General features: G+C 36.8%; 1 protein-coding gene across 3 annotated transcripts in view; it reads left to right on the top strand.

The window, feature by feature from the left end:
• The window catches only part of EYS (eyes shut homolog), a 953,299-nt gene that overhangs the window by 739,113 nt on the left and 201,247 nt on the right, over positions 1 to 12,939 (top strand). For all 3 annotated transcript variants that reach the window (XM_066994734.1, XM_066994735.1, XM_066994736.1), the window contains one exon: positions 2,853 to 3,082. In XM_066994734.1, the coding sequence (XP_066850835.1) occupies positions 2,853 to 3,082 (230 nt within the window). The remainder of the gene's footprint in view (positions 1 to 2,852; positions 3,083 to 12,939) is intronic.

Consider the following 12,939-nt stretch of genomic DNA (forward strand, 5'->3'; position numbering starts at 1 on the left):
CTGTTCATGAATGACTGATGGAGTGGGGCACTGGAAAAGAGTTTTAATAAAAAGCAGTTCTGGTTCTGATGAATTGCTGTGTCAAGCAAATGTAACTGACTAAACTTAGATGCAGTTTTACATCCTTCTGGAATTTTGTGAAACAGGGTCGGTAGAAAACAGAAGGTAGAGGCAGTCACAAAGTCATTTTTCATTTTGGTAATGTATATTCTTTACCATTTATATCAAATTTTGTTTATCATTGATACGAATTCATGTCGATACTGTGCAATATCATACAGAATACTTACTTTTTGTAGGCAAGAGGTTAATGAAGCAGTCAGACTTGATAAAGAGTTTTGTACCTGTCACTCTTACCTCTCTGTAAGCCACATTTTAACACAAATGATAGGGAATAGTATAATAAGCTATTGTCTAAATTATGTTTAGGGACCAGTAAGGGATGGGAGGGATTCCTCAGCTTTAAGACAGTTGCTGGAAGGGAAAGGAATGTGAAGAAAATAGGAGAGAGATGCTAGGGCTGGCACAGGTACAAAGAAGGGCATCGTGAAGGCTTGGATCCCATAGCTAGAAGTGCTTTGTCTGTTAGTTACTGACCCTCATCCCCTTCCCTGCAGATCCATAAGGATCATATATTGCCAGAAACAGAACTTCCCACAGAGCTATACCTGGGGATTACCTTCTTTCTCCTGGAAGAACACAAGGGATTCCCACTTTAGAAGACAGTATTTATACAATATAAGGCCTTATTATAAACAGATCTTGCTTCCCAAATGCCTCCTTTTCTGTTCTGCATCTCGCTGCTCTCCAGCTACCTATGGCAGTCTTTCTCTCTGCTTCGGTATCCCCTTCTAGTGCTTCCTGTATCATGACTCTGCACATCTCTCCTACACTGTCATGTAAGCCTTGTGCCCCTATTATTCATTCCCTGGGCTCCGCTCCTTTCTCAGTTGCTGTCCCTTTCTCTGAGTCCTATTAGATATTTACTTTGTCCTGAGTGATTTCTGTACTTTCTCCATCCAGCTGCCTTTCCTTCCTGCCTGCCTTGCAGCATATATCATTGTCTTCGTACAGGTTCTACATTTGCTCTATTGATGATTCAGAGAACTGCTTTTTCAATAAAGAGCTCTATACATGCCATATGTAATTAGACGTGTTATGTTCTATTTTTTCATAATATGATGAAGCTTGTTAGCACTTTATAAAACATGAATTCCAAAAAGTTAATCATTAAAATCAGTTTTCGGGTAGTCGTTACTGAACAGGATGTGTAAAAAATGTGGAAGAAAGATTTAAGAAGACGATGTCTGGAGTCCCATCACACCGCTCTCTCCCCATCTACCTTGCTTCTGCAGTCACACCCACTGCATCATCCCTTTCAAATACTTCTTTTTAAGACATACCCCAACTTCTACAATATGATGATGAAGCAGAAAATTTAACTGGTACAAGAGTGGGTGACAAGGAGTGAGAAAAGTGTGCAGCAAGGGCTGAGATACTATATTATTATTATTATTATTATTATAGATAGGTTTATAATACCATTTTCACCGAAATAAATAAGAATTTCACTGATGATGTTTAATACATTCCCAGAAATGCTGACATCCCAGTGTGATGCTTATAAATCATTATATGAAGTGTATATTCTCTATGTTCTTTTTTGGTCAAAATGTGACTGCCATTTCAGTTAAACCTAGTCTGCCTTTCTCTAATATAATTTTTTTGATGCAGCATTGAGACATAAGAGAAATATTCAGAAATCTGAAAATTGCCAATGAAGTAAGAACAGTAAGGTATTTTATTAGATTACTTACATGAAATCTGAAAATTCAAGTTATGTTCTGGAAAGAGCAGAACCTCTTGACCTTCATCAAATGAAGGAAGATCGTCTGTCTCTTACATAAAATTTAGTGATTATTTTTTTAATTGTGGAAGCATATTGGGTACCATATATTAATTAGCCATGAACCTTCTTGTGACTTTCATTCTTTTTGCTTTGCCCTTATAATAGTAATTTTATGTCACATACATAAATTGTTCTGGTTAGTAAATCAATAGCCTTAGATTTGACTGGTTTTAGTAAGCCACAAGTTTGGCGCTCTGGATGAAAACAGAAAGCAGTAATAAACAAAGCTGATAACTAGGACAAACAAGTGGCATTGCTAACTCATTTCTAGCCCTTGAGATAATAAAAATAACAACCTTGAGATAGGAAATAATTAAAAAGGAAGAAGCTGCTTAACATATTGGTCTAGTAGTTAATGTGAGAGCTCAAAAACTGAGAAGAGAAAGATAATGTCAGCTTGAACATTAAAATTTTGAGGGGGGAAGTGAAAAGAAAAATATTTCTCTTCTTGTTTCTCTCTCTTGTCCTCTCATGTATAGTCATTTATAACTAAATATAAAAGATAATGTATTGTTGCACTAAGGCACTTTTCTTCTGTATATATATGCTTAATCTACTTGTGTGGAAGTCTTGTCTTCTAGAATGGCTTTACAGGAATTGTGAACTTCAAGCAGTAAAATATTTAATAACAGAAGTCTGTATTTGCTTATCATTCCACTGTTGACATCCACCAAAAAGGAATTATGACAGCTTGTACAAAATGTGCTATATGTATGGAGGTTATTTCTTGCTCCTACACAGGGAAAAATACCATCATTTTCTTTTTGCTAGCTTTCAGGGTAAGGGCTTGATTTGGGATTTACTAATGCACTCGCATTTTCTTAAATATAGTCTGAATTTCAAAACATAATTACTGTTTTAACATGAAGCTGAAGTGTGGTGGCAAAAGCAGGTCTTGTGATGTTTTGTTTTCAAATTTGATATTTTGTCTTTGTCATTTCAGGACTCCTGTACCTACACATCTGCCAACAGCATTCCCTGTGGTTTCTTACGATATGCCAGAACTGCCTGAGCCTGTTGTGCCCTCTCCACGTTCCCCCGAATTGCCATCTGTGTGCCAGGAGGGTCTGTGCCGCAGCGGAGGGACCTGTCATCCCATCTCTCTGCCTACTGGGGCCACCTCATTTCAGTGTGACTGCCCACTGCACTTCACTGGTCGGTTCTGCGAAAAAGGTAGTTGTGGCTCATTCTTTCTGTATTATTTGTGAAATGCATGTCTTATGTTCCTTTGGAACAAGAAAAGGGGAAGAGGTAATGATGATCATGTTTCTCTGCTTTCCATCTGAGTTGGTGGTGGTAACTCCAAAGTAGATTAGTTGAGGTATTTAGAGTAATTTTTTTTGGAGTGTTACATGGGTGGTATCAGAGTTGTTCACATTAGTAAGAGTTGCAGACTTGAGTTAACGAAAAAAAAAAATGTTATTTGTGCAAAACATTATGCACAGCTTTGATGCATGGCACGCAACCTAGTATTTCTGGAAGAGAAGAAAGTTAATTTATGAAAATAAGGAAAATATTTCTTCAGAAGATATTTTTTCATTTTCTACAGATCGTTCTCTTTTTGCCACTGTATCTGATCCTTTGTTGAAAAATACTTTTTTTACTCTGCAGTACATTTATCATTCAATTGTATTATTACTCCTTACAGTGCACAGATTAATCAAATGAACATAATTTAATTAGAATTTAAATAAAAAGAAATCTTTGGACAATGTTTGTTTCCTTGTAAAAATCAGGGCTATAAAACAAACTAGATAATAACTGCTATGCTTTCTCTTTTGTAATCCTAATTATTTTGCATTACCACTTTTCAGAAAGTTGGTTTGGTTTTTTTTTGATAGATATTATAGCTGTCTTCAGAAGCTGTTTTAGCTTTTGAGTACAGTGGGTTATTAATGGTAGTGGATAATTCTCATAGTATTAAATGTCATCTCTGGTGTACAGGAAAAGAAAGAAATGTCTAGATTGTGATTATGTAACTGTAACATCCTCTTAATGAACTTCCCTGGGTATGAAATACAGACAACTGGAGCTAAAAATGCCCTTGCCAGACAGTACAGCTGAACTAATATCACCTAATATTACTGTGTGAAAGTAGTACACTCACTATATGAGAAAAAATAAAAAATGAAAACCAATGACAGTCAGCTCAGAAAAATAATTGCAGTATGTAGCTGTAGATATCAGAGAATATTACACCTTTCAGGCTTTCCAAATTCTGTAATGTATTAAATCATCCATATTCAGCTTTATCAATGTTAAAACTGAATTATGTGAGTATCTTCTACACAGTTCATAAACCTGCAGTGTAAACCCAATACAACTACCTTAAGAGCAAATTAGAAGCAGAGGACTACCACAAGATGTTACCATTGTAACTAAATCTCTGATGATTAAGACCAAAGCATCCTACTTTAGACACAGTGGTAGCTATTCCATTCGGTAAAATCAGAATATAAACTTTAAAAAAAAATGTAGAAGGTAGCTCCTTTTGAGAATATAACCTCAGCTATATAATCATATAACCTTTTAATGGTTGAGTGTCTAGTTTCTGTGAGATATCTTCTCTTTTTTTCTAAACTTGGAAGAGGTGCCATTTGCTTTGCAGAAGCTTGCAGGCATGCTTGATGAACAGATTTGAGCAGCGATCCATTTTTCTGCAAAGGATGTGTTTTAATAGTTCTGGCACTGAAAGAAGAGCATTTATCTTCTTTTTTCCCATTGTATGGAGGAGACAAATTAAGGAGTTCCTCTTTTCACAGAGCTCTGCTTTTACTCTACACAGCCGCACCTTCAATACACTGAATAGCTCCCTGCCTCGTGCTTGGCACTCCCGGGTCAGCCCGGGCTGCGGTGTGTGACAGGCTTATTGGCAGCTCCCCGGGGCATCAGGTGCTGCCACGTTGTGTGCTTGTATAGATCAGGATCAGATTTGATGTATTCTCTGTTTAGTGGCTGAAAAGCAACTGTAGCATAATGTGATTTTATTTAGTCCTAAGGTTTCTACAAGACTGATAATTTAGTGTAAATGAGATGAGAAAATGCCCAGTCCTGTCATTATAATGCTTTGACGGTGAGGGTCCAGTTCTTCAAAAAGAGTGGGAAGAACTCATTATTGTGGAACGTAAGGGTATCCAGTGATCATTTTGTAATTATTTACTGTAGAAAAGGGAGAAAATAAACAATCAGGAATGCAATCCGGAAACTTAGTTCCAGTCAAGGAAATTTTCTTTTGACTCCGTAGCCATAGCCGTATCCAAGTGTTTCAATAATGCTATAGTTTATACATGTGTATTTCATACATACTAATCCTCCTAGTGATCTACCTTGTGTCTATCATTACCTAAAATCCAGAAGGAGAATATGTACTCATATGGCACAGTAACAGTCAACAAGGCACCTTACATACAGCATCTTACATACAAGACCATGTATAGATATCTTGGCTGCATTAGAACCTGTGCATTTGTTTGTCTTATATCTGGTTTAAGATGCATCACTTCATTTCTTGGAAGAAACTGTATATTTCTGATGGCATATGAGACCATCTCCTAGAGTGAAAGCAAGTGAATGTCATTATCTCACTTACATGGTTCAATTTGGTAGTGTTACATTATATGCAATATTGCCTTTTCCTATTAGGTTGCTCCTTAATGAATAAACTACAGCAGCTAGTTCTGCCCTTGTGAGAAATATGTTGAAGTCAGAAGCATCATTATGGGTACATTAGGTATAAGCCAGGTTTCTTGTAGTGTTTTTACTCTGTTTAATCAGATACTTCTGAAATCTGTAATATGCTTAAATGGCAATTTTAAAAAGTAGAAATGTATTTCCATTTTTCTAAGAAAATAGAAAATAATGTATATGAATCAGTGTATTTGCTAAAGTGAAATTGAAGATATCATTTCTGGATATATGCCAAAGTATAGAAAGTGAGTATTTAGTCTAAAGCATACATGTGAAAGAATCTGAAGCCTCAGTTCCCTTTAATACTACTTTCAATATTTTCCTTTTTTTTTTTTTTTAACTGTAACTTACCAAAGTTGCCTGGAAATGAGAAGTTCACAGTATCACAGATTTCTAGGTTGGAAGAGACCTCAAGATCATCGAGTCCAACCTCCGACCTAACACTAAGTACTCCACTAAACCATATCGCTAAGCTCTACATCTAAACGTCTTTTAAAGACCTCCAGGGATGGTGACTCCACCACCTCCCTGGGCAGCCCATTCCAATGCTTAATAACCCTTTCGGTAAAGAAGTACTTCCTAACATCCAACCTAAAACTCCCCTGTCGCAACTTTCACCCATTCCCCCTCGTCCTGTCACTAGGCACGTGGGAGAACAGACCAACCCCCACCTCTCTACAGCCTCCTTTAAGGTAACTGTAGAGAGCGATAAGGTCGCCCCTGAGCCTCCTCTTCTCCAGGCTGAACAAGCCCAGCTCCCTCAGCCGCTCCTCGTAAGACTTGTTCTCCAGACCCCTCACCAGCTTCGCTGCCCTTCTCTGGACTCGCTCGAGCACGTCCATGTCCTTCCTGTAGCGAGGGGCCCAAAACTGAACACAGTACTCGAGGTGCGGCCTCACCAGAACCGAGTACAGGGGCACAATCACTTCCCTAGACCTGCTGGCCACGCTGCTTCTTATACAGGCCAGGATGCCGTTGGCCTTCTTGGCCACCTGGGCACACTGCTGGCTCATATTCAGCCGACTATCCACCAATACTCCCAGGTCCTTCTCTGCCAGGCAGCTTTCCAGCCACTCATCTCCCAGCCTGTAGCTCTGCTTGGGGTTGTTGCGCCCCAGGTGCAGGACCCGGCACTTGGCCTTGTTGAACTTCATACAGTTGGCCTCAGCCCATCGCTCCAGCCTATCCAGATCAAGTTGCTACAAGCCTTATTTTAAAAACTCTAATTTAAAATGCAGTGTAGAAAATTTGTCGCCAGTGTAAATTAGTCTTTATTTCTGAGTAGCCATGCAAAAGAAAGAAAGGATTGCGTAAATAGGGAATACAGTGAAGGATAACCCCAGACATCATGGCTAAATAGTATAATCTACACTTTTCTTTTTCTTTCTGGATAAGTAAGCTTTGACTTTAATATGCAGTGTGTATGTTCTTTCCTCCATGAAACAACTCTTTATTCGCTAAGCTGTTTTATCTGCTTCATCGTGATTTCCCTACACACGAGTGAAAGAAGCATAATGTTTCTGTTCTGACATGACGGCAGATGGTTGTCTATTACGGTAAAGTTCATAGTGGTAGGTTTAGAATATCACTGTCTTGCATGCACAAAGAAAGTATGTCTCTGACTGCTAATTATATGATTAACATTTTTAAAGTCTCCAAATTTTTTTAGTATTCTGTAAAAGTTTTATAAATTGTTCAATCAAAGAATATTTAAATGCCGTATGTTAAAACCAGGAAATCATCTGTTTAATTTGATATTTTGCCTGTGTATGTGCTGTACATTACTTAAAGGTCAACTCCTTTGGCAAAGCTGCAAAACCAGGAGCAAAGTGGGAGGCAGTTAAAGGCATTTATCTTTTACCAGTCCAACCTTGAGATTTTGCTGCATTTATTCCCTGAGACACACTTGTTGAATACCTGATTTATTGAGTAATAATGGTAATACAACCTTAAACATTAAAGATTTATTTTACTAGCAGCTCTTCTGTAATTTTTTCATAACTTAACATTTCTGACTTGCATTGTTGACTAGTATCACTGAAGTCAGACTTATTTTTTCTTTGTTTTTGAAAATAAATGTAGTTGGTCCAGGTTCCATGAGGCAATGATTTCAATCACATTTAGTAGCATAGAATCTCATATCTGTAGTAGGTTGTAGATTTACTTATCTACTTATCTCCTCAATAATGTTTATACTGTGTATAAGGGGTTTTAAACAAATCTTTAACTATTTGCAACATAAAAAAAAAAAAAAAGATGAGGAAATGGAAGTCATATACAGAAGTGCGTGTGAGGAAGGGCAGTTCTTCATGCTTGCTTTTCTCTCTACATTCAGGTCTCAGTCTGAGGTACCCAGCAAGAAAAACACAATGTTGTTACCCCATAGCCTCTCTTTTTCCAGAATTTAATTGCTGTTTTACCCATTTTCTCCTCCCTCAAAATGATTCCTAAACCTGAAGGACTCTGTGGGCAGAAAAAGTTAATGTGCTCAAGGACATGTACCAACTCTGACTACTAAAACATGTTTCCCAGCGAGGTTTTGGAGTCTCCCACATGAAGGACTTCAAAAGTCATCTGAGCATGGTCCTGGGCAACCTGCTCCAGGTGGCCCTGCTTGCGCAGGAGGGTTTGATCTGGATGTCCGCCAGAGGTCTGTTCCATCCTCACCTGTTCTGTGATTCTGTGAACTGCATATAATTAATTTGATGCCATAAACCAGAGCCAATGTCTAAACTTATATCTATTGATTTAATGCAAAACACATTTATTTGTGTATGTAAAACCAACCAAAAAAAATAGTAAGATCAAATGACAACATGAGTTTTAACTTCATCTTTGGAAAGCTTTTTAGAGTATGACTTTAAAAATTAAGAGCAAAGTAGAATAGAAAAACATAGAATTTAGCCAGAAGTTAAATAACATAGTGTGTTGTATATTGCATTGATACTCTAGTTGCCTTAAAAGCATGTTGTGTGTAGGAATTGGCTAGCCCATACAGTTGGCTTCCCCATACAGTTTATTTAATATAATAAAATTCAACAGAAGTACTATTTTTGTGAGCAATGCAAAAAGGAGTTATCTAATTAGCTTTAATGCGCTCAGCACTTTCACTCATGAATATAATCTTGCGCTTTGAATACAGGACTACACAAACCTTGTAAAGTATAACTTGATAACAATACTTAGTATTTTTCTGCTTTGCATCTGTAAGTAATCACATGGTGATACAGTGGGGGAGCAAACAACACAAAGCTTTTTGTCACCTTCATGATTTCGACTTTGTAGTAAGAGATTTTATCAGAATTCAAATTGCAGTTGAAAAGTAGTATTTCACATAGAAACTAAATTTTTCTATCTATTTATTTTATCTTCTCTGTAAATGTAATGGATCAAAATCTGATTTTATGTACTCCAATTACCAATTCCAGTGATGTAGGTGGAACATCCAGCTATCGCTTAACAAACTGATGAGTTCACTCTGATAACCTGGGCCAGGCAAGTTTAATGAGCTGATCAATGGATCAGAGGATTCTCATGGCCAGAATAACTCCCAAATGTTCACACGGGAAACAAAGTTTAACAGGAAGCTCTATCTGCCTTTCCATCTTGCAGCCTTTTGACTTTCTTCCTCCTTGTTCAACTGTTGGTCTCTTCTATTTTGCTTTCCTTGAGATAAGTCTGACTCTTCTATCACCAGGTTTATAGAATTATCCACTTCCTGAATACCCACCTGCTTTGGCCTTACCTTGCTCATCTGTTTCTTCTTAGAAATGAGGTTTCAAAGAGCTGTGGAATTCAACAGTCCACTTTAACAAGTGCAGTAGTATATGTGATGTGGCCAGGGCAAGAGGAAATAGATATATTCAGTGGATTTAATTTCAAAACCACTGAAATAAAGTACAGGAAGATAATATAAAAAATCACGAGCTATAAGACAGTAGAAAGGAAAAAACAAACATATATCATCTCTAAGTATCATGACAACATGTATCTTTCATTTTATCTCTAAATGTCAGGAAAGTTGGTACATGTTTATCATTAAAATATGTACATACATCTAACTGAATTCCAGAATAGTTTCAACACAGATTATTTTTTTTCCACAGCTTTTCCTAAGGAAACTAGATCATTTAAACTATTTTCCTCTTTGAAGTAATTGGTTTGAAGGAAATAGTGCACTTTAAATGAAGGAAAGTATTTGACAGTTCTGCAATTCAAAAAAAAAAAAAAATCACCCATGCTGCCACTATTTAATTATTTTGCTCTTCAGGTACCCATCTTTATGTTTGAGAAAAAATTTTGAATTCTACTTCATAAGTTGCATGATGAGAGGGAATTTGTGTCAATAAAATAATTTTTTTTGTAACTGCAAAATTTTTTTATTGGTTGAAGTAATATTTAATTTCTGATTATTGGTTTATCTTTTAAATAAACATTTTATATAACTTATAAAATATATTAGCATATATATGATGTCAAACAAAGGCTTTTAGAAACCGGTATCTATGCATGGATGATATATAACTCTTCTGTATAACTACTGGTATATAAACTAATCATCACAATTTCTCAGTGAGGCTCAGGCTGTAACTTCTTGGCACATTCAGTCTTCTATTTGTGCTATATAGAAGCATTTTTCAAAGCAAATGGCTCTGGTTCTTGAGAAGAGAGAGGCCTTGGTTCTTGAGGGTAAACAATCAGTTTAGTCCACCATTGATTTTCCAAACTAGTTGACCGGCAGATTGTTTTCTGTTTTCGCAGTCCTACATATTAGCTTGGAGCTTCTCACTGTATGTGGTTAATACTCACAGTATGGTCTTGTCTTTCAAGTACATCCACCTACTTCTTCCTGGAAATAGCTCTCTTCCTAGAACCTTGTGTAATTGACTTGCCTGTCAGTCCTGGTGGTTGCCTGTTATAAAAGCAGATTTCATATATAAGGTAGATATAAGAAAGAAGCTTACTTTAACTTCTCTTTTTCACTGTTACTAGAAACTCTCATCAATTTCGTGTTGCAGCTCTATGTAGAAGCACAATGTGAAACAATTTCCTTCCTTATTAACACAGGATAGAGGGAATGAGCATGCTCCAGATTCAGTGCAAAGGGAGCTTCCTTTGGGCTTCAGCAGAAGACAGAGAAGGAAAGCAGTTGTCCTTGTCAGAGTGGAGTTCCAGTGGGCTACGTTCTCTTACGCATGCTTCAGGTAGTTTTGTGAAGTATTGCAGCCACAAGAAGGGGAGTGAGGAAACGAAGCAGAACAGGCAGTTGACATCCGTAATACTGTCCAATACAGCATATGGGACCAATATCGTGTATCTGGGACCCTGCTCACTTCTCTGAAAAGTAGCAGGGCGTGACATACCATCACCTGATTTCAAATAATGTGGCCACAAGAGTTACTGATGATCCCAGGCATACCCACATTTGTATGCACAGATGTGCACACAACTGCAGTTAAAGGAGCTATTTTACATAGCAGTAGAGAATAAATATTTGATTTGCTGATATGAGACTGCAGATTTTGTGAGCAGAAACTTCTGAAAGCTCCTTCATTATTTTTCAAAGAAGCAGAGAAAAATAATAATGTTATGGAACTTCCTTATCAAATATTGAAGGATTAAATCCTTGTGCTTGTCCTCTTAACTGCTTTTCAAACTTAGAAGTCTTCCATTGATGATGTAGATTTGAGAAACCTGGATAAGCAGAAATAGTTTATGTGGTTTGTGCCAAGTATTGACACTGATATACAAGTGTCTTTTGAATGAAGAATCAGTATGTTCTGTCAGTGTGAGCAGAATCTACAAGTCAAACTAAAAAGGATTTCCAATAAAAAGCAAAATTCTGAAGGTTATTTTAAATAATCATTTATGTCTGGGGAGTTGTAAATACCCCTGAAGCAGGATGAAATTTGTAGCTAAACTATTATATAAAATAAATAAATAGATTTAGACAGCTTCCCATTGATTTTATTTTGTAGTAACTTTTTAGCTTAGTAATTAAATTTACAACTTTTTTTTTTTTTGTAAACAATCAAGTGTAAAAAACCAGCTATTTGTAAGCATAGCTATTTTAATAATAATTGCATGTATTCAGACATGATACGAAATTTCCCCATCCACGCTAGTCTCTTAAGGTCAAGTTTAATGTAAAGTTTAGATTCACTTGGACAAACTGCTGATCCATAGCTGGGAAATGATTCAGATATTTCATCCCTTGAGGGATCCATTTGAAGTTAGAGTCAGATTAATGTGATTTCAGTCAGTATTTGGAGTTAGGGTTTCACATTTTTTTGTATTATTGTAATTCTGTGTTAAGTAAGTCAGTGATACTCATCCTGGAACTCCTAACAGCAGACAAATTTTTGTCTGTAAGTACTGTCACCTTGATCACAGATTTTGGAAAGTGTCATTCTTTATTCTCTACTAAACATTACTGTCATTATGTAGGCTCTGTATCCTCACCACACCTCATTTCTATACTTTTTCTTCTGAAAAAACTTCAGACCAACAGAAGAAATGTAACCAGGAAAGGTGGATTTTTCCTTCCTGAAGTTCTGACAAAGCATTTTCTCTATTGTTACCTTTTATCTTCTTCCTACAATCTTCGGACTTTTGAGAAATCCCAGTTGCGCCATCATGCACGGAATTTGTATAGGTTTGAAAAATATCTAGTGAGAGGGGAACAAATCCATTCTTATATTAGCTGCACAGTCACCTGGACCTGCCTTGTGGTTCCTACATTTTCTTCCTTCTTAGTTCATAAAATTACAGAGAATATAATATCCCCAATCTAATGCCATCTTATTTTATCAGTTACTACATATCAGGTTCATATTTGCTTAAGTGTTTTTTTAAATTGAACGAAAACAGGATTTTGAGGGAAGAGCAGCTGGGCTCACAAGTGGTAAAGCAATTTTGTACCAATCCTTCTTCTGCCCTTCTGAACTGTTTGGAAGAATTTTACCACCTCAGAAGCAAGTGTCAGTGTAACTGATCTTTAAGATAATTTAATATTACATTTTCATCCAATTTAGAAATCATGTCCTAGATCCAGTGTGTAAGCTTTACATATATTTAACTGTAAGAGTGTAAGAAATATGCGCGATTCACGAGCTTTGTGTTAAGGACTCTGGCATTCTGCTACATCAGATCCTGAACTGGGATCCATCCCATTCCTAGTTTGGTCACTTATGTAGCCCATCAGTTAAAAACAACCTGCATCTCAAACCCTTCCAGAGCCCTTTGTGACATTGTAAAGGATCACGGCAGTTTTCTATGATTACTGATTAGGACCAGATTAAAAGCTTGATTAAATGACAGCTTAAGACACACCTTAGTTTTAT

Source organism: Anser cygnoides, chromosome 3, assembly GCF_040182565.1.
Source record: "Anser cygnoides isolate HZ-2024a breed goose chromosome 3, Taihu_goose_T2T_genome, whole genome shotgun sequence".
NCBI lineage: Eukaryota > Metazoa > Chordata > Aves > Anseriformes > Anatidae > Anser > Anser cygnoides.